The sequence below is a fragment of the Populus alba genome, chromosome 1 (genome assembly GCF_005239225.2).
Source record: "Populus alba chromosome 1, ASM523922v2, whole genome shotgun sequence".
Classification (NCBI taxonomy): Eukaryota; Viridiplantae; Streptophyta; class Magnoliopsida; order Malpighiales; family Salicaceae; genus Populus; species Populus alba.
This window is the reverse complement of record NC_133284.1, coordinates 31119271-31142554: the sequence shown is the minus strand read 5'-3', so window position 1 is coordinate 31142554 and position 23284 is coordinate 31119271. Positions and strand designations below refer to the sequence as shown.

The 23284-nt window shown below is 30.5% G+C and overlaps 2 protein-coding genes across 3 annotated transcripts; both read left to right on the top strand.

Moving 5' to 3' along the window:
* Positions 1-9217: 9217 nt before the first annotated feature.
* On the top strand, positions 9218-12551 carry LOC118047053 (ADP,ATP carrier protein 1, mitochondrial). Of its 2 annotated transcripts, none has more exons than XM_035056213.2 (4): positions 9218-9376; positions 10409-10920; positions 11017-11388; positions 12005-12551. In XM_035056213.2, exons 2-4 carry the CDS (start codon positions 10420-10422, stop codon positions 12299-12301), a joined length of 1170 nt encoding a protein of 389 aa, XP_034912104.1. In that variant the 5' UTR covers positions 9218-9376; positions 10409-10419; the 3' UTR covers positions 12302-12551. The 2 variants fall into 2 exon arrangements, with proteins under 2 accessions (XP_034912104.1, XP_034912105.1); XM_035056214.2 differs by having other exon boundaries at positions 9370-9495.
* Positions 12552-17367: 4816 nt separating this feature from the next.
* Positions 17368-21880, top strand: LOC118047058 (E3 ubiquitin-protein ligase BIG BROTHER). Its single transcript, XM_035056221.2, has 9 exons — positions 17368-17596; positions 18325-18409; positions 18504-18687; positions 19139-19367; positions 19613-19647; positions 20093-20137; positions 20608-20735; positions 20955-21063; positions 21159-21880. Exons 3-9 carry the CDS (start codon positions 18547-18549, stop codon positions 21207-21209), a joined length of 738 nt encoding a protein of 245 aa, XP_034912112.1. The 5' UTR covers positions 17368-17596; positions 18325-18409; positions 18504-18546; the 3' UTR covers positions 21210-21880.
* The last annotated feature ends 1404 nt before the right edge of the window (positions 21881-23284 follow it).

The following is a 23284-nucleotide window of genomic DNA, read 5'->3' as shown; positions in this document are numbered from 1 at the left end:
TTTTTTATATACACACATTTCAAAATATTCATATAAACACTACTAAGATTTCTACCAAAATTTCAGCAAAGTTTTTTTTTTTTTTTATATATATATTTAGGACATCCTAAATTATCGATAATCATGCGTACACTTTTAAAATAATTTTTCAAATTTTGAATCAAATATCACATCATTATTTCAACAACTTTCACATCTTTTTTCAAGTATGACATCACTTTTTAGCATAAAAGATAATTGCTCATGAAATAAATGAAACAATATCAAAACCTTAATAAAATTATAAACATCAACGACTTGAATAAATTTTGTAGGTGCAAGAAGATAATATCTTTTAAATCACATATTATAAATTCATAATCTATTTATTTTCAGACCCCAAAAGATATAAGATGTCTTGATATTCAAAAATCAGTACTTATAGCTAAAAAAGAAAAGTTATAGTATTAAGATTCTACTTTTGACGCGTTGATGTTGAATCTAAAACAACCAAATAACATTATAATATAATCAATTTTCATCACGGTCTTTAGAATATATTTAACAAAAAATCAAGAATTCTTTGATTTTTTTATCATTTTAACCAACTATTTTCATGCTTAAACTTATTGAGTAATCAACTCAATCATTGTTGTTATGATCAATTCGATTCCAACATTCCTTATAAATGTTTTTACTTCAACTATCCCTCTTAAACATAAATCTATTTTTCTATTCTACTGCTTACCTTACCTTTATTAATCAAAGTGTCATGATTTTTATAAGTTTATATCAATCCAAATGTGTAGTTCTACAGTTTTATAGACAATTTCAATCAATATTTTATTATTATCTAGATAGATTTATAATTCATTATAATAATCTCAATGTATAACTTTGATGCAAATTATATTATTTTTTTATTTTATCCTCTATTATTGTTCCAAAACAATCGTTAACATCAAATTTTATATTGCTTAGACAACTCCTGAAAACACATCATAATTGTTGTCCCAAAATGATCATCCTTTTTCCTATTATGCCAATGAAACAACTCTTTTTTGCACATCTCAATGTTGCTCTAAAAACAACTCTAAATTTCTACGCATTACACTAACAAATAGCTTTGAAATTATATCCCTGTGCTATTTTAAAGACAACCCCAAAGCTTATTTATTGCACTACCAAAATAATTTTATTTCTCACTTAGACATACTGCTTGTCTAACCTCATATTACACTTAATTCTATTATTGAAAATAGTTTTTACACCATTATAGAATTACCATCACACAATCATTGATACCACCCTAATAGGTTGCCAAAATAACTCCTAAATTTAATCCATACCCAACTAAAATTTGTGTTATCAATGTGGCTGCTCAATTCACCTTTTATCTCATATATAGTAGAAGATTTGTTGTCTTAGCATCCCTGTATAGATATTCATTTATTCCATGCATAAAAGGGACAAAACAAGTTGATAAATGTTTGCTACTTCTACAGGTATGAATGAGATAATTTAAAATAACTATTTATATTTTAAATGTTTGTGTTTTAACATGAAAAAATAACTCATTTTTATTTAATAACAGTTATGGTTCTAAGAACATCTTCATATAGACCAACTCTAAACTCCTTAAATGCAACTTATGACTGTCTAGATTATAAGGGTTATACTCAGCTCCCACTAGGATGAATTTATTTCAATATTATTTTGCAATTATATACATTTATATTGTTTATTTGTAACTTTAAAAATATAATTAAATTGATATATTTGTAATGTTAGGTAACGTGCTAGTAAAACACTTGATAATAATCCAACACATGTGTTTTCATTTTATTGGAGTGAACTAGATAGACAACAACCTATCTATGAGTTTTTTGAACCATTTATTGAAGAAAAAACTTAACTTCATCGAATTATTGTTGTTTAATACATAAGATTCTTATCTTTTACGTGTCATGTAGACACCTTACGATGATGAAAGATTGACAGTTGCTTCAGTTATTCATACTAGTAGGATAACTATATGAACATCAGTGGTCCCGTTGATATTTTTTAGATGGTTGAGCTACAGTGCGCTAGTAGAATATTTGATAATAATCCAACACATGTGTTGTCATTTTATCGGAGTGAGCTACATAGACATCAATCTATCTAGGAGTTTTTTGAACCATTAGTTAAAAAAAAAACTTAACTTCACCGAATTATTGTTGTTTAATATTTAAGATACTTATGTTTTACATGTTATGTGGATGCCTTATAAAGATTAAAGATTGACAATTGCTTCAGTTGTTTGCACTAGCGGGATAAACATATGGGCATCAGTGGTTCTGTTGATATTTTTTGAGATGGTTGATCTACATTTATCCAAATTGAGTAATGTGATAGTTTAGCTATAAACAACACATTCCAACCAACATTGATATAAGTGATGCATTGTACGCCATAAATCATTGGGGCAAAAATGATGATTATAATTGGTTAAGTTGTCATGAAGCTTATATATTATAGTGAGATGCTTAGAGGAATACGATATATATATGGAGATGCATGAGTATACAATTTGGTATATGATTATCACATGTCAGGTCATTATACCATATCTTAAGCAGGTTCTTTTACCTACATGCATGTAATACGAGCAACACGCCTAGTGGGTTCAAAATATTGTACGTAATCAAATCTTTTCTTATATAATTAATATATGTTAAACGATTCATTTTATTTATTGATATTTTAATTTAACATTAATTTTTATTAATATTAGATTGACTTGTTGCTACAAGAAAGTTAATAGGTCGTATCAATGCTTCGTAATATTGTTGAAGAACACAAATGATACATCTATGTATCTCGGTGGTTCAATGTTTACTACAACAAACTTGATAACTTTAAAGATAGGTTAACTCTTGATGATGTCATGGTAGAGAACGAGGCCACTCAGATAGGAGCATGATCAAAAGCGTTATTAATCACCCTGGATCATTGGTAGGGACACCAGATTCGAGACATTGTTTATGCATTTGTATGATCATAGACGATAAAAGGTAGCCTAAACCATTAAAAGATTGAGTTTTAGCTTATGTTTTTTTTATTTAATTTATTTGAACTTTTAGTTGAGATTTTTTAATTAGGCTTTATTTGTCAAGCATAATTTAGCTATTGTTAAGTATATTTATTAGGCTATGGGCCCAATTGTTTATTCTAGTTAGGGTTTTAGTATTTTTATCTTACTTTTCTACATGTTAAATAGTTTTGATTAATTAAATAAAAAAATGCAAAGTTGCAGACTTTTCCGACCCATATTCTTCTCTTTTAGAGCTTTTTTTTTCCTTTTTTTTTTGGCTTCTTCTTATTGGCCTTTTCTTTTCTTTCTTGTTAAGCTTTAAATTTCTTTTATCTTGCATCAACTTTGGTGTCAACGCACGAGCTTTTAATTATTTTTACAATTAATCAATCTATTAGGGCTAGTGAAAATTTATAAGTTGATCATCATTATTAACAAAAAAAAAAAAAAACATTGTTTATCTTCAACACAGACCATATTTAATATCATCTTCTATAAATTTACCAAAATTCACCTTAACCAAGACCTTTATATTAGTTCAACGTATCCATGTTCACACAACCACCATAAAGACAAATCCAAGTCAATAATGTTGCACAATAAAGCTGTGGGAATACGATTGCAAACAATAGCAACAAGGAATTCATAACAGTTTTTAAGCCAAATTAATTAACCCCTATAATGTTACCTACCACGTTATCCCTCATCTACCATGTTAGAGCTCTAATTGCCATGACAACTGTTATATTAGCACACAACTTAAGGAAGCTGCAAATGCCACACCAGAACCTATGTCAGCAGTGACTGCCACATCATTAGTGACTAACATATCATCGATGTCTTCCACATCATCGCTATGTCATTAGTCTCTTCTATGTCAGTGCCATGTCATTACTGCACTGTCATGTCAACGCTACATCAGCAACAACTTCATTTAACATTTTCCTACCAAGCAATCTAGTTAGTAGATTTATATATCTTTTTATTTGTTTAATCTTACTTTTCTAGTTTAACACTTGTCATTTAAAGTTGTCATTAATATTACTTTTTGTGCCTAAAAAAATCACACCTTACATTTTTATTTGTTAATTTTTTGCTTATGAACCTCTTTCATCATTGATATCTAGCATCTTGTCCTTTTTTATAATTGTGAGTCATTGTATATGTCATTTCGTTTGATTAATCATTTACAATTAAGGGTCTAACAATATATGCTTAAAATTTTATATATTTTGTTCTTGATTAATCTCCACGTTAAAAAAAATTAAATTAGCTTTATTTTTGTATTGTGATTTCACTTGTAAAAATTAGAAGTAATCTTAATTTTATTTATTTATTTAAAGTTAGTATTGCATGCATTTGTTTTATGATCATTTGGTATTCAAGGTTAAGTCTACACTTGCTATGGACCTGACTCTTAATAATACTTTTAGAGCCATTTGAGGGGAACTGCAAACCTAGATGACTAACATGTTTTAAAAAACTAAACCCCAAATGAGTTCTTAAATAAAAAACTTAAAGACCAATAAATATCACATGAATAATCATTATAGGCAAGTTCTCCCTAAGAGTCACCAGTATGAGTATCATTTAGGTTACTCTAAACACGATGACCTTGAAGAGTAAGTCATAAGTTATAACAAAATAAAAGCCCATACTTTTAACGGTTGTCATAACCTTTAGATTTTTGATATATAGATTCATGACATTGATCAATTCTTTGAGTGAAATAATTTGTTTGATAATAAAATAGTTAGATTTGATAAGATGATGCTAATTGGTGAAGCCAAACTTTATTGGAGAGATATTGAGGATTGTTTAGAGAGAAGAGCTAAACCTCTTATAACTTATTAAACCAAAATAAAACAAAAATTATAATATAAGTACCTACCCCATTCTTTTAGGAATAAAATCTTATATTAATAAAACAATCTAAGACAAGGGAACAAGTTTATCAATGAGTATATAACACAATTTAATGATTATTTTATGAGATATGCCATAAAAGGAAAATGAAGTCATGACTTTGCATAGATTTTGTAAAGGTTTGGATAATGATTTTACAAAATTAATCATGTTCATAAGTGCTTTTACTCTTGGCCAAGCTTATAATGTAATACAAGATTATAAGTTGCTTATAAAAAGTCGATTGAGAAAACATTAAGACCTATTTAGGACCCATTTTAGGTCTTAATTTAGAAATAATAATTCTTTATTAAGTGTTCCACCCCTTAGGTCTAATCCTAGCAGTGCTCAAATTTATAAATAAGATAAGGGTAAACAAGCCACCAATGAAATATCTAGGATAAAGGTAAATATGATAAATATCAAGGTTCCAATCATATCTTTGTTAACTGTATCTTTAAACCCTTAGCCATCTAAGAACATAAAGATATAGGTGAGAGAGAAGACTATTGTATGCAAGTGTATAAACCTAATCATGAGGACTTTAGTGACCTAAATGATGGGGATGTCCAAGAAGAGGAAATTAACATTATAAGTCCAAATGAGTCTATAAATGAGATTAATAAAGAAAATAATAATTATATTTTAGTGGTAGAGGAAGATGTTTTAGGAAAATCTTTAGTGGAATGGCTCGAAAAGGTAAATATAGTCCCGAAAAAGTCTTATAATATTAGTTATTTTAAACTACTTAATTACCCACCCACCAAACTTGACACCTAACTTGTCATAGATTTTTTGCAGCATTCTGAGCTTCCTGATTCTTCATCTTCTATTCTTAACATTCAACATGTCATAGATTTTGAACAACCTCATAAGCTCTTAATGCTTTATACTTTATGTTTGACATCCAACATGTCATAAGTCTTAAATAATTTGTCGAGCTTCTTAATCCTTTAACCCTAACATGTGATATAAAAGATGAAGATAATCTTAATTTACTTGATTATGTCTAAATTATATCTAATAAGGCTTCAAATAATGTTTGTTCCACTCCACACCCTCAATCATATAATGTTCGTAGTTATGAACCTGAAAAGCCTGTAGATCTTTTCTCTATGTTTCCTCACTTTAAGATGTCTAATTCAGCTGAATATTTTGCATATAGAATTTATAATTTGCATACCAAGATCATAAAACATATTTAAACAAGTATTGAAGTTGATTTATGTAAGTTTCATAATGCACTTGATATTGGAAATTATTTCATTAAACAAATTTAACGTGAATGGTGTCATTTGAAAACCAGTCATAAACAAGTGAGTAGTGCTAGACCATTCAAGTGTTGTCATTAATTGAATCAAATAATTATGTCATTAAATTGCTATTAAACTATGATGTTAGCTTTACTTTTGACATGAAAGACCTTGTTATATTTAAAACATAACAATCTTTCTTTGATGATCTTTTTGCTCAATTATCCTTATATTTTTCACAAAAGAAACATATTAATGCTACTTTGGATGCATAAATTAGTTTTACTAGGGATGGTGTACTTTAACAAATCCTAGTATATGAGTTAGATGACTAGATTTAAATTATACTTGGATTATCATAGAGACATCACAGTAGTTTGATTATGATCTTTGGGTGCATTATTGGTGTCATCTTAAACTATACTTGATGGGGTTGAGATTCTCCAATCCAAAAGAGTTGGTGGGGAAACTGGATCCGAGACATTGTTTACACACTTGTACGATCGTAAACAATAGAGAGTAGCCAAAACCACTAGGAGATTGAGCTTTAATTTATATTTTTTGGTTTAATTTATTTAAACTTTTAGTTGAGGTTTCTTAATTAGATTTTATTTATTGGGCCTGATTTAACTATTGTTAGGTATTCTAATCAATGTTTTAATATTTATTGACCTATTAGCCCAATTGTTTACTCTAGTCAATGTTTTAATATTTATTCCTTACTTTTCTAAATGTTAGATAGTTTTGATGAATTGAATAAAAAATTACAAAGTTATAGACATAGTTTTGATGAATTGAATAAAAAATTACAAAGTTATAGACTTTTCCAACACCCATTCTTCTTCTTTTTTTTAGTGTTTTCTTCTCTTTCTTTGGCCTTTTCTTTTCTTTCTTACTAGGCTTTAAATCTCTTTTGTCTCACATCAATCATCTAGTTAATAATGTAGACGTAGATATATATATTTGTTATGTTGACATATTTTGAGATTTCTATTACTAAAATGTTGTGTTATTTAAGTATTTTATATTCTTTTTGCATGTATATATGTTTATTAATTTGCTTTCTTGAGCCTACTTGTGATTATAAAATGTGAGAATTTGTTGTATTTAATTATTGTGGTTATTTGCAAGTATTTTTAAGCAGGACAAACATTTAGATATATAGTTCGTTAAATAAGGAAAACTCTGCCAATATTTTGTTAAAATTGGAAAATTTCTTACTCTTTAAAATCACTAACTAAATTAAATATAAGATTAATAAACTAAATAATAAATCTCATAAAAACTATTTTTTGTTAGATTTAGATGTAGAGGAATTTCGTTATTGGATTTTCGTGGAATGATTGTAATGACTATTGGAATTTAATTAATATCGTGGTTCAAAACAATGATGTTTAGTTAATGTTGCGGTTTTGAAATGTGACATCATTTAATTGTCGTTTTTCATAAACACGATACAAATTAAATGTTGTAATTCTAAACCGTGACATTAATTAAATGTTGCGATTTTAAACGGTAACATTTAAAATTATGTTATTTCAATAAAATAAAAATTTGCCTATTCTTTTTTACTTTAAATGCTTGTTGTCCAATATGCCTAAAATTGATGAGGCAACAAATCACAACCTACCCGCTTTGTGATCGTTTGATAGTGTGGCTGCGGGTGAGGTTCACCCGCAGCCACAAATATTATCGTTTGGTTAAGAAAAAACAGTGGTTTATGCTAGTAGGACCCACCAAAAATTCAGCTATACCGCAGGTTTTGTAGAAGCAACATTTTGCTACTTCTTGTGGGGGGAGGAATCAGTGCACAGTGGAGCCATGCTCCACTATTCAGTAAACAGTGGAGACATTCTCCACTGTTCCTGTCGGATTGGGTCCGGTCCAAAACTAAAAATACATTGAATTGGGTCTGACTCGGCAAAATAAAAATAAATAAAATTTATTTTTTATTTTTAATTGTGTTTTATTTAAAAAAACTAGAGTTAAACATTATTCAATGACACTATATAAATTAGACAGAGGTCGCTTGATGTCGTAGCATTTGCAGAATTTGATCGTAATCCCAATTTTGTTCCTGATTATATTTTATATGATGCTGCTGCGCTTTTAAGAAATTTGTAAAAACTGTAGTCCTTGTCGGATGTATTTCATATATAATAGAATTGTATATATTTTAACGGAACAATAAAAAATATTTTATATAAAGTATTATTTTATTTCATGATGTAATAACAATAGTTAAATCTATAATATTTAAATTAAAAATCATCAATATTAATAAATATTTTTTAAAATTATTTTATAACCTCAATTTCAAAAGCATTCTTAACTAAACACATTAAGCTACTTTTTATTCAACCTCAATTTCAATCACATATTTAACCAAACATCTATTTTTTCAAACCAACTTTAACTAAAAGTACTTTTTATAAAATAATTTTTTTCAAATTATAATCACAACAACTACCAAATACCAAACACACTCATATGGTAATTGATAAGCAAAACAAAGCAATGCATATAGGCAAAGATGACAATTTAATTTAAATATGATGGATATTGACTCAGCCTAACCTAAATATAGAAGAATTTTTTGGATTTGATAAATAATAAGTAGGGTATAAATATTATCAAACCTAACCCGAAATCTACTAGAGCCTAACCTAAAATATTTATTTATATTATATAAATATATTTGTAGAATATTTAAATATTTTTAATCCAAAATGATATATACATGCCTTAATATTAATATAAAACACAAGTATAAATGAATAATATTTATCATTGAATAGAGATATATATGTTTCAAAAAAAAAATATATATATATATATATATATATTAAGTTTATTAACTAATTTATTTTTTACTAAATAATAAATAATAGTAAATAATAGATATTTATTGGATATTGGAATCCAATAAATAATATTTTAATTAATAAATAATAAGTAGGGTTAGAATATTAAAAAATTTGATGGTGTAGCCGCTGTCGCATAGTACCATTTTAAATACGCGACGGTTTCGTTAATTTCGAAGTCACTCCTCCTCCACAAATCTCTCTCTTTGCTTTTGCATTTTCTGTCAACGCTCAGCGAAAGTCGGAGAGAGCCCTAAATATCTCTCTAGCTTCGTCCGCCAATCACAGCCACTAATCAGGTTAAACACAGAGAAATATTCGGTTCTCTTCTCTTCAAATCTCTCGTTTGCTTTCATTGCTATTTGTTTTCTCTTAGATTTGTTGATTTCTCCAAAGCTAAAATCGAACGATCTCTCTTGTCAGTTCTAATCAGATCCTGTTTCTACAATCTGTTTTATTAGATCTGTACATGTACTGCTTGTTCTCGTAAATCTTATGTGCCGCTTGTGCATTAGTTTTAGGCATATATATTGATTCTTGAACTGTCGTCGTTGTTTTATTTATTAGATCTGATTGTATTTGTTCGAATTGTGGTGGATCTGTTTAACTCTTTTTTTCTTGCTTTGTTCTCTTCCCGATTTTGCAATACGAAAAATTAATTTCAGATCTGTTAGAATGTTACATGTTTGAGTTTGTCATGATATTATTGGAATTTATTGCGAAAGCAATTCACTCCTTTCTTTCACTCTCTTAATTTTCTATCTGCATCTGTGATTTTTTGGATGTTTTAACAAAAAAATGTAATTCAACTAATTTATTTTGATAGTTTCAAGGAATGTCTCACATCACGTGCTTATCTAATTTCAGTGTTTTACACTTTTAGATGAATTGAATTGAGCTGTTCATTGAATTGATGTTGTATTTATTGGCTAGCCTCAATAATTTGTCTCTTAGCCTCTTCTTTTTTGCTTTTGGTTATTTATGTTTTTCTGCTTATTTGCTTGCTATAAATGTGAGTTTGGCTTCATAGTTTTGATTAGTAATTTTCTGTTGAGAACTTGGGCTCTTTGGATTCATGTCGCCCCAGTATTCTTGGAAGAACCCAAAACTTATTTGTTTCGCTTTGTATGATGCTCTACGGTAGTTATTATCCCCGTAAATGTTCCTTGTTCTGCTTATACAGATGGTTCATTGTCTGAATTTAGTGTTTTTAGCCTCTTGCCAATTTTACCTTTACGTGTATCATTACGTGTCAATTTGCATAGGCCTAGGCTTTTTTTATTGCCTTTAAAGTAAGCAGTTTTTAACAACTTGTACTTGCATCTTTGCAGGGAAAGGCAAAATGGCCGATCAGATTCAACACCCTTCTGTTATGAAGAAAGTAGCTGGCCAGTTCCTTCTTTCCAGCGTTTCCCAAGATTTTGGTTGTGATGGGGCTTTCCAGAGGCCGGCTCTATACCAAAGGCGTGCTTATGGAAACTACTCAAACCCTGCTTTCCAGTACCCCATGGGACGGACATGCGCAGTTGCCACCGATTTATCTATTGTTCCTTCAACTGCTTCTTCTGTTCTTGTTCAAGCCCCCGCAGAAAAAGGTTTGGCCAGCTTTGCTATTGATTTCCTTATGGGGGGAGTATCTGCTGCTGTATCCAAAACTGCTGCTGCTCCTATCGAGCGTGTTAAGCTTTTGATTCAAAACCAGGATGAGATGATTAAATCTGGCAGGCTCTCTGAACCCTACAAGGGCATTGGTGATTGTTTTAAGCGAACAATTAAGGATGAAGGGTTTGGGTCCTTGTGGAGAGGAAACACTGCCAATGTCATCCGTTATTTCCCCACTCAGGTATGCTAGCATCTTGAAGTTGATATCTTTTCTATTTAGATAACCTTTTTTTTTTTATAATGAATTCTATGCTCATTGCTATTGTGAATCTGTCAGGCCTTGAACTTTGCATTCAAGGATTACTTCAAGAGGCTCTTCAACTTTAAGAAAGATAAAGATGGCTACTGGAAGTGGTTTGCTGGAAACTTGGCCTCAGGAGGTGCAGCTGGTGCTTCTTCCCTTCTCTTTGTCTATTCATTGGATTATGCGCGAACCCGTTTGGCCAATGATGCCAAGGCTGCAAAGAAGGGAGGAGGGAGGCAATTCAATGGGCTCATTGATGTCTATAGGAAAACAATGGCTTCTGATGGTCTTGCCGGGCTTTACCGTGGATTTAACATTTCCTGTGTTGGAATCATTGTCTATCGTGGTCTCTACTTTGGAATGTACGACTCCTTGAAGCCAGTGCTTCTTACTGGTAGCATGCAGGTTAGTGGAAACAATTATATTCATCTGTCTAATTATTGTGGTTGCAAGATTGTGTGGACACTAAAGTAGGTTTACATTTTAGCTGCGAAGGGGGTGTTTGAGTGTTGGTATGTTTTTTTTTTCTTGAAAATACATCAAAATAATTTTTTTTTTATCTATAATTTTTTTTTTAACTGCATCATATCAAAACTATATAAAAACACAAAAATATTTTAATGCAAAAAAAAAATCAAATTTTCATAAAAAGCAGGTTAAACCGCATCCTAAACAGGCATGGAATTTAATCACTTCCTGAGACAGGAATGATGGTTTTTTTTGCTTAGTAAATGCATTTAGCTCTGTTGTAAATGTATTTGGCTTTTTTGTTCCCTCGTCGCTATAAAATCTTTGACTAGCACCACCGTACTAAGCTCTTACTTTCAGTGCTTGAAGCCCAATATTTTTTTAATTATCTACTGGAATGAATTGTGTCTGCAAGATGGTTGCTTTATCATTTATTAATTTTGAAATCAGATCACTGATTTAACTCTTTTTGTTCAAACTGCCAAAAAGCTCTGCTGAATAAATTAGTGTTTTTGGGTTTTTAACACGTAGTTTTCTGTTCTGATTTTTACAGGATAGTTTCTTTGCTAGCTTTGCCCTTGGTTGGCTCATCACCAATGGTGCTGGCCTTGCTTCCTACCCCATTGACACTGTTCGTAGAAGAATGATGATGACATCTGGTGAAGCTGTCAAGTACAAGAGCTCACTTGATGCCTTCTCTCAGATTTTGAAGAATGAAGGTGCCAAGTCTCTCTTCAAGGGTGCTGGAGCAAACATCCTCCGTGCTGTCGCTGGTGCTGGTGTCCTTGCTGGTTACGACAAGTTGCAGCTGATTGTATTTGGCAAGAAGTATGGATCTGGTGGTGCTTAAACAAAAGCTGAATCTTCAGTCACTTATTTTCTTTTAGGTTAGATGGTGATGAAAATCTTGACTTGTGAGAATTTAGTCCGGCGAATTTTGCTTCAAATAATTCAGTTTTAGGGGAAGCCGCTCCCTGAACCAAAATTTACATTTTGGATGGAATATTTTTTATTTCAGAAGAAACCTTGTGATGGTTGTGGCCGAGGCCACAGCTGCTTCTTGGAATTTTAGTTATATAATTTGAGGAATGCATTTTACAGGTTACGTGATAAATTTACTTTTTTATATTTTGATGCGTGGTGCTGTAACCTGTTTATGTGTTTGCTGTGCAATAATGTTTTCTCAGGCAATCTAAGACTTGAACATGTTAAGGCTTGGAATGTACCCGACGACCATCTTGTTGAATTTCAGGTCTCCCGAGTCCCAAGCTATTGTGAAGTTGCTCTGTTTAAATCAAGCCTTGTTATGATCAGGGCTTCTTCCAGGGATGATCCTGTCCATCTTTAGGATTGAATAGAGTAAGGGCTGGGATGCCTTTTAATTATTATTATTATAAACTTTGGTTTTTAGATTAGATTGTGTATCTTGATTAATTTTATTTTATGGGTCTGGTATAGTAGTTAGCTATCGAATCTGAGATTATAAAGGAGTAAATTTCTTATTTTCAAGATCTTACTATTAAATTACTTATTAAATGGTTCTGGAATGCCCTTTATTGTTTTATTATGTGGCAGTTATTTTTTTTTTTAAAAAAAATACATGGTAGTTATTTGTTATAAAAAAAAATATTAAAATAATTTTTGTAAATAAATATATATCAAAATGATATAAAAATATAAAAAAATAATTTTAAAAAAATAAAAATAAATAATTTTTTTAAAATACTTTTGTAATATAAAAATAAATGATATTTTAATATTCTCACCATTTCTCATAATTGAAATATCTTTAGTTCCTGTAAATTTCAAAAGCCTCAGTTTAGTCTTTGGTCCTTGTATTTTTATAAAAATACAGTTTAGTTCATATAGTAAAATAATCTATTCACTAAGTCTTTTCATAATTACTTTTTAATCATGTATTGATTCATTACATTATTTTTCTTCTTATGCCGTGTATCTGCACATTACATTATAATTAAATAAATTGTACCATTAAAATATAAGAATATAACAAGTCATCATACCACATGTTTTATTACATAACATACCGTAAGAGTTGCTGGTTAATCTCCTTTTAATATCTAACTAGTATGTATACTCGGGTTTCGCTCCAAAGAAATATTTTATTTTCTACCGTTTAGTATTATCATGGTAAAATTTTCCACCAATAAATGTCACGAATCTACCTACCATACTGAGTTTGTATTTTCCATACTAAATGGATGGTGGGGCCCTGCAAGACTTAAATAAAGAGTGAAAATTTTTCATTGTAATTCCAAATCAATTTCAAATTGCAACTTGTTGTATTCTAAATAAATTCAGGAACTCAAGGAAGAGTATGAAATATCGAGGTAGGTGTGAGGAGTATTAATATCACATTCTAGTATGTGGATGGACCTGAAATGCTGATATATATACCAATATTTTTAATATTTTTCACGATCTACTAATGCTATTTTAAGATGCTTATAGGTGATCTTGTAGTGTTTTAGATGTATTTTGTATTTAAAAGAAAAAGAAGAAGGAAGGTTGCAGATGATAGCGAAGGTGGAGTGGTTGGTGGCTATGGGGAGAGAAAGAGGGGAGAAAGGAGAAGAAATGGGCTATTTGTAATTTTGTATTGATTTTGAATAAAATCACAAATATCATTTACATCTCGTGCGTCACAAATAATAAGAATAAAATAAGAGAATAACAAGAATAAAATAAGAGTTTTTGTTGGTATTTGCTACTTAAGCGTCGCAAATAGTAATTGCGGTTCGTTAAATAGTATTATATCTTAAAATATTTTATTCACTATGTTACTTTATTATTTTTTTAACTATGCTAAAAACCAAAAAAAATACTCCAAGTGTTCCTGTGGGGTTTTTTTACACCAGAAAGCTGTTCCATTATTTATTCAGGTATAACAAATAACAAAGGATATGGCTAAAACATATAGTAACTTCATGAATTGTTGTCAATAATAGGTGTGATGTGTCCTCGGCAAATTATCTTTATTATATTTCAATTTATTTATTTTTATTTCTAATAAAGATAAAAATCATGAATCATCCCAAGTGATTATTTACATAAAAGTACTGATAAATAATAGATTTGTGTTTGTTAAAGAAGGGTACAGCAGTACCTTTAAAATGATGGCATTATTTAGAATCATCATCTATAATATTCCGTACACCAAACTGAATGAGATATATTCTATGATCAACTTTTTTTTTTAACCAGCTTTTAGTTTCAAATTAAATAAACTCAGTCCCACTCTCTCTATCCGCAAGACACGTGTATAGCTGGTGCAAGAAAGAGTACCTATTCCTTGCTTGCAAAGTAGGCTTCTTAGGTTCCATGTTCTCATGACATTAATTTAATATTTTTTTAAATAAATATATTTTTTAAAAGTATCCCAGCACAGTTAAAAATGCAATACCAAACCAGCAATTAATCGGATAGCTTTTTTTTATAAGTCTGTTTTAGCCAACATAGTGTTATACTACAAAAACATATGGAAATAAGTAGATGTTATATGATAACTAGGATTAATTAAAAGAAACTTAGAAGATAAATGTTTATAAAATAAAGAACATGCATACAAGATTAACTTTATAAGTATGTGTAACATGCCACGTATTTAAAAGCTAACAATTTTTTTTTTATTTACATTGATGTCCGGGTCAGTTTGCGCGCACCACGACTAATCTCATGGCTCACTGAACATCCTGCAAACCCAGTGAACATGTAAGGCACCGCGGGGGTGACAGACGTGCACGATGAGGTTTGAACCCAGGATGCAGAGGAAAGGAACAAGTCCCTTCAACCGCTGGGCCAACACCTCAAGTGCAAAGCTAACAATTTTTATGAACACTAGATCATGGAAAAGCCTTGAAAAATAGAAGATTATCAGTAATTGACAAATAGTTTAAGAAAACATCGTACAAATGACTATATTATTTGAAATATTTTGGTGACTAATACGTTTATGTTCACTTAATAAGAAAAAAAAAAGAGGACCATAAATCAACTCCTAATAACTAACGAAACCTCATACCATACCTCCAAAGTCCCACCATTTGTTGCAACTTTTGAGTTTGCCTTATCAGAGGTTTTTCTGTAGTGTAATTTCTGGAGCTTTACAATCTAGCGAGAGTGCATAAATAGAGTTTCTAGAGAAGGAGTTGGTGAAATTAGAAATATAGCTACATAATTTAGGAATCAACAATGGTATTTATATTTCCTATACACTTGTAAACTTCGGTGCAAAATCATTATTTTGCATGATTTCAACTGAATTTACTGATTTTTCATGAATCAAGTCTGATTTTATTGATTTTTGATTTTTGAATTTGATTTTTCACATTAAATATATATTGGTACATTAAAATTATATAATTTTATAAGTCGACACATAATTGTAACAACAATGGAAGGAGGTATTACCCCTTTGTTTATTACTTATTTATGCTAATTAATTACTTATTGGTTGATTTAATCATCCTTGATTTTTTTTTTCTTCAATTTAGTACTTAAATATTGATGTTTTCAAGGGTGAGAAGAAGCCAACTTCTATCGTTTGGTATGACCAGCGTTAAAAAAACCTTATAGTGCTGGTGTTTATTTTTAATTTTAGGCTTGTTTTATTTAGTAGAAGGTAATTTTTTTGAAAAGTGAATTATTGAAAAATAAATTATTTTTTAATATTTATCAATGTTATAAAAAATAAGTTGGAAATATTTTTTAGTGTTTGACTATAATATGAAAAACATGCTGAAAAATAACTTATTTATATTTTTTTTTCAAGTTTATTAAAATAATATGAATGAAATCTAACACATGAGAAAGTTGAAGGGGGATGAAATTAAAAAAAAAAATATATTAAATTATTTCAAATAATATAAATAACAATAAAAAGAGTGAGGATCAAATCTAATGGATAAAAAAAGTTGAAAGATGATGAAATTTTAAAGGAAAAACTATAATTTCATAAATTATTTTAAATAAAATAAATAGTACTCAAAAGAATAATAACTAAATATAATAGATCAAAAATTTCAATTAAAAAAAAAAGAGAGAAAAAAATTAACAATAAAAAGAATAGGAATCAAAATTAATATAAAAATCAAATTATTTCAAATTCTAAGAAATAAAATTGAAAATAAATAAATTTTAAAAAATTCAAAATAAAACATTCAATAATAAAAAAATTAAAAACTAAATTTGATATAATCAATAAATAATATGATTTTTTTGGATTTATAATTTCTGAAAAATATAATTTACTTAAAATAAAATAAAAATACTTTTATGAAAATTAAACTAATTTTTTTAAATTAAAAAGTGTTTTTTTTCCGATGTATTTTTAATAATGAATAAACATAAAAAAAAATTAGAAAATAGTTATTGAAAGGCCGCTTTCCATGAAATAGTAGTAGAGGTGTAATTAATTGTGGTGTTGTTTCCATTGTTCATACGGGTAGCAGAACTCTCTTTTAGAATTTGGATTTTTACGTGAACAAATAGTAGGGATCATTGCACAGCTTTTACGGCAAAGATTGTGCAGACGGACGGCACTCTGATTAATGCGATGCGGCTGCTCAGATATCTCACCAGCTCCGCCACCGCCTTTAATTACTTCTCTTTCTTTGTTCACAGCCAATTTTACATAAATCATATGCATATCCACATAAAAATTGTACAGTCAGGTTCAACATGATATTGCTCGAAATTAACTAGATTATGCAAAGAAACTCAGGGGAGTTTATAAATATTTGGTTAATAATCCCGTCTTGTAATCGCTTTGAGGTGGTAGGAAAAGCGAGTTAAATGCAAGAAAGTAACGTGTCTGTCTGTACGCTGCAATAAAAAATTCATGCATAAAAATTAAAAAGCGCCACTGAGCAGGTGGGAGGAGAGAGAGAGAGAGAGAGCTGTGCTGTGTGCAAAAAACTGATATATCATATATCTATCATCTATTGTCCAGTCCCTCTGCTTTCACTCTACACTCTCTCCCTCCCTCCCTCCCTCTCTCCCTCTCTCTCACACACACACACGCACGCACGCACGCACGCACTTCACATACCACATACCAGCATACGGAAAGAGATTAAGAAGAAGAGGGCCTCTTCTTGCTTCCCATTCTCTCCTTTCTTCTCAGGTGTCTTCCCCCTCTCTCTCTCTCTCTCAAATTTTCTTTCTTTCCTTCTTTCTTTCTTTTTTTTTTTAAAAAACTCTTTCTGTTTTTTTTTTTTTATATATAAATTTATCTCTTAACGTTAATCGAGAAACTGCTTTGAATTTTGATCAATGTGATGCCTTCTCTCTCTGACTTCCCTGCTTTTCTTTATTTTAACTCCGTTTTCTCTGTTAATTAACATTATAGATATCTTTGCAGAGTTTCTAGCTGAAATGCCGAGCCTTTTTGCTAAATGAGTCGTAGTATCATTAAAAACAGTGTTACAGAATATCTGTATTCTCTGTTTGGTTTCTGAGAAATCCAAGGAAAAGGATTTCTTTTTCGTTTTCTCTATTTTTGTTTTGTTTGAATTTTGTGGTTCTTTTCTGCTGCTTTTGAGGTTTGAGAGTGTAAGAAAAAAGATAGAAGTTATGGGGTTCTAGGTTCTGCACAGCTAAGTTCTTTTAACATTTGCTTTTCAAATTTAGTTTGCAAAGTGAGAATTTTTCTCTTGTTTTCTGTCTTTTCCCCCCCTCATGCATTTTCCTGATTTTGTCTTCTAGTTTTGACTGCCGTTTCAGTCTTTGCGAGTTTGACAGTTTTAACATCCTAAATTTGACAATTTAATTGATCATTTATTGGCTGACATGTTATAATTCAGTTTTATTTTCTCTGAAATTAAATTATGAATTCTTACTGTTGTTTTCCAGGATTATGGAATTTTGCCAGCGCTGATGGATCTTGATGTTATTTAAAGTTGTGTTCTTTCACCTTTTACTATACAGGAAACAAAAGGTTCTTTACCATGCCCCACTTTATGATTGATGGGTTTTATTGCAATAGTTTTCTGATGGGAATTTGATGTTGTTAATTCCTGTCTACTTTGCAGCTTTATGATTTGTTGGAATTGGAGCTAATTTAGTGGTGACAAAATGAACGGGAATAGACAAATGGAAGTGCATTATATGAACACCGACTTTCCTTACACTATCACTGAAAGCTTTATGGATTTCTTTGAAGGAGTAACTCATGCTCCAGTAAATTATGCTCACAATGGACCAATGCATGATCAGGTACTTGGTAATTTTTATTCAGTTTATGTGCTTGAAAAGAAAAGAAAACCTATGAGATAAGTTTTCAAAAATAACTTGTCAGGTTCTTCGTGCTTCAGGCACTGTTTTAAATGAAAAGAGATGTAGGTTGTTTTGTTGATGTATTCATCCTTTTCCAACATCATAATGTAAGGTTCACACTTTAATAATAGTAATGTAAGGTGCACACTGTAATATTTTCTATCCCTTGCGTGCTCATTGCTATGGCTCTATTTTCTATCCTTTATTATCCCTGCAGTCTGCACTATTGATGAATGAAAATATTCATGATTCCATTACACGCTTAGGTACTCTGTTGAATGTTCTTAGCTAGCATTTTCGGTTTTTTTTTCCTGTTATTTGGTTTGGTTATGAAATGGTAGCTTCAACTTCTCTTATAATTCATTTTCCCTTTCTAATGTTGTCTATTCAGGACAATGCATATTGGTCAATGAATATGAATGAATACAAATTTGGATTTTCTGGTCTGGAGAGTACTTCTTACTATAGTCCATATGAGGTAAATGATAATTTACCAAGAATGGATGTGAGCAGGATGGCTTGGGAATACCCTTCAGTAGTGAGTGCTGAAGAGCCCACAACCACAGACACACAGTTTGAAGGAGATGCGAGCATGGGAGTGCATGCCATACCTGAAGAAAGTTAGAAGTTTGTTCCATTTTTGTATTTCCTGTTAATTGATACATGATGTACTGGCTAGCTCGAGTTAGAAAGCATCTTTTTTTAGCGCCGTGGTAGATGTACAGTAATGCATTTTAGGTTTCAGAACTAAAAGGGATCCACAATGTTTGTCTCTTGCCAGTTGATGTTTGCGTGGAGCTGTTTTCTTGTGTTCAGTTTTTGTGAACATCTTTCTGATCTTTTGAATGTTGTGTTGCTTCTGCAGGCATTTCAAATCAGGTAAGCACCAATAGTCCACAGGTATGAAGTTCTCTTTCTGATGTAGTCTAATGCATTTGCATAAATTTCTTACTTTTAGTTTATGTTTATGACATGTTATGCTCCAGTTCCTGGCATCACCTTCAACTTGCTCATTACTTAAAACTGTCCTGGGCTTGCAAGGAAAGAAGTTCATCTTAATCTTCATTTATTGATTTATTATCTAGTCAAAGTACTATACTAAGGTCATCATAGGACAACTTGATAAAGCAAATGAATGTGTATTATGATCCCTTTTGGTCGATTTTTTAAATGAGATGATTGTCTTTCTACAGAATATCTTACAAACTTCAAATATTTATTGATTTGTTATTTTCAGCATCAGATCTCATGCAGTTTACTTGCTGAATTATAGTTGCTCACTGCAGTGCCAGTGTTAATGTACAAAACTAATTAAGCCTTCAGGTTTTTCCTTGAATTTTTGCAGGCTCTTTGGCAAGATGATTTTGATCCAGATACCATGACATATGAGGTATGGTTTATGTAAATTGTCCTGTTAGATTCCTTGCAATAAATTGCGTTTATGTGTTATACAAACCTTGGGCAAGCATTTACAAATATCAGTATATATTTACCCTTTTCTTTTGCTCTGAATCGGATACATACATTAATAAGGATATAATATTTTCTTTCTTTACAACCATCCCAATTAATTGCGCTTCTGTTTAAAGAAATAGAATGTTGAATGCCATTATTTAAAGGCATAGACTTGGTGTTTCTTCAAAGTTGCACAATACTTGCATATTAAATTAGGGTGAGCAAAAAAATGCAAAGGGTTTTATTGGGGAGTTTTGATTCACTTTAAAACTGGATGGTGTTGTACGTGTTATGCACATCTCCGAGTGCTAGTGTCCTCTTACATCGAATGCTCTCAGGATATTGTTGTTATTAGCTTAAAGTTTAGATGAAGATTTTATAGTGGCTATGTTTTCTGTGCCTCAGGAATTGGTCGACCTAGGTGAGACTGTTGGAACTCAAAGTAAAGGTCTATCTCCTGAACTTATCAGCTTGCTTCCAACCTCAAAATGCAAGTTTGGAAGCTTCTTCTCAAGAAAAAGATCTGGGGAAAGGTAATGTTTTGCATAACTGAACTGTCCATTAAATTTTTTGATAATATAAAAGGCATTAGAGGCAACTTAAAACTCACATAGCAAGTAATAATAAAATTATTGGACTCTTATCAAGGTCGCTAACTGATGCAAAACTCGTTGCTTTTTGGTCTTTAACCCTTCAGTTAATCTCTTTTAAGCTGTTCACCATTTTCTTATTTGACTATTGTTGCGAGACAGATGTGTAATTTGCCAGATGAAATACAAAATAGGGGATAAGCAAATAAAGCTGTTGTGCAAACATGCTTACCATTCTGAATGTATCACCAAATGGCTTGGCATCAATAAGGTCAGTCAATGTCGCTTCAAAGCAAAAGTTTTCTGAACTCTGCAAATTCGGCTTTTCATATCATGTCTCGTACTGTTCTTGATGTGTTTTGTCAGGTATGTCCTGTTTGCAACGATGAGGTATTTGGAGAGGAATCAAGGAATTAACAGATCCAGAGAAAAAGAAAATCACTGCTCTATCGTCTCCTTTTCTTTTATTTTCTTTCTATTTTTTATGGGTGGTTTGGTTTCCTTTTCTTTTTGTACACGTAGGTTTAGTCAAGGAACAAGGCAATTCCCTCATTCTCCACAGAAGTTTTGTTTACTAAAGAAACCATATCATCTGAGCTTCTAAAGCAAGATAACTTGAGTTTGAAGCCTCGTGTTGCTATCTGTGACCTTTGCTCCTTTGTCTGTGTTTATGTTTGTCCTCATGCCCCACAGTTTTAATCAATCACCCAATAATCCTTTTGGGATAGTGTCAGGAATCTGATGATGCCTCCAAAACAGTCTCAATCCTTGAAATGCATCCCATTAGCCCTTGTCCTCTTTGTTAAGTTGTGAAATTTTACAAGTAGCGGAATATGCGATTGAGTTTTGTTATGGAAAATCACAAGGATGGATTTAGGTGCTCAGATGAGATTTTAGGGAGAAATGTACAGAGAAAAACAAAGTCGATGATACATTTGCGTTGTGACTGTCTGTTTCACGCAAGTTTGCCATGCCACCTGCACTACTAGTTGCTTAATGCGCTCTCCCATTAACCAAAACATTATATGGTGTAAGTTTTTCATTGTAGTCATAGATATACATTACCGTGACTTGCTATAATAAAATTATTTTTTTGTTCGAGTGGAAAAATAAAAAAGCCTTAAAGGATAGGGATGCTTTGATTTTTTTCACTGATTTATTGGTCATTAAAAAATTATTCAAAGGTATCTAAGTTTTTTTTTATTATTATTTTTTTATAGTAAAAATACTTTTACTCTATAGTCAACAAAACTTAAAGCTGTTGATTAAGAGTTTTTATTTTTATTTTTCATAAACTTTTAAATAATAAAAACACTTCTTTACTTTCAAGATCAAAAAGTTATCGAGTTGTACAATGATTTTTTTGGTTTTTTCATTATTAATGTACAATTAAAGCATCTTTTTTGCTTTGAAAAAGACAAAATAAGGTTATCATTTGGGTATTATTGTACTTTCACATTAGTTTTTAGGTAATTACCATGATCATGGGGTGTTTTGGTATTTTTCATGTTGACTTTTTATTTTTAATCAAAAAAATTGTTGGTGTGTATTCAATAAGTGGATGGCGTTTGTGTCATTCAGGCAGCGAATTTGACATCATTTGGTGGCTAAACCTGATCTTCTGTTGTCTTTTTGGATGAGTCACCAAGTCCTTCTTCACATGGTGTGGCGTGTGATGACGTATGGTGGTCAGATTGTCGCTGGTGGTCGTTCTCCCCCTCTTTTTTTTTTTCTCTTTTCTTCTAGGTAAAATGCATGGTTGTTTTTTTTTTTTTTCAATTTCAGTCCCCATTCCTTTAATTTCTTATTTTATTCTTATTTCTTTTATAAAAGTTTCGTTTTTTTTATTTCAATTTAGTTATTTAATTATAATTTTTCATATGTTTTTTTTTTTTTTTTTCATTTTGAGCTTTATTCTTTTGATTGTTAATTTTTTTCCTTGACCATTTTGTTAAAGTTTTTCTTGACTTTAAATTTCATACTTCAATCAAAGTTTTTATTGTTTAATTTTTTTTCAATTTGACCTTTTTTTATTTGTTTTTTCTTTCGTTAAAGCTATTTTTCAATTTGATTTAATTTTCCAATTGAAAATTTTGTTTGCCCTCAAATTGCATACATACTAATAATAAAATTAACTATGCTTAAATTAAAAACAAGAAGATGCTTACTTGTTGAAGCAATTTAAAGTAATGAATCTTTAGTTGTTGTAAAAAATGAATTTTTTATCCTTAAAGTTTTATTGCTCATCATTTATGCAACTAAAATGTTCATAATATGTCTCTTAAGATTCCAACACCATCACCTTAGTTTAGAAACACTTTTAAACAAGGTCTTTGAATAAAAAAAATATGTAACTCAATTATCTCTTAACAAGATAAACTTATGCTCTAGATTTGGAAGAAAAATCAAAACATAAAAAAGAGAAGAAAAATAATAAAAAAAATGAGGTGAGGAAAAGTATGTAAAATCTAAAAAAAAATCAAATTAAAACC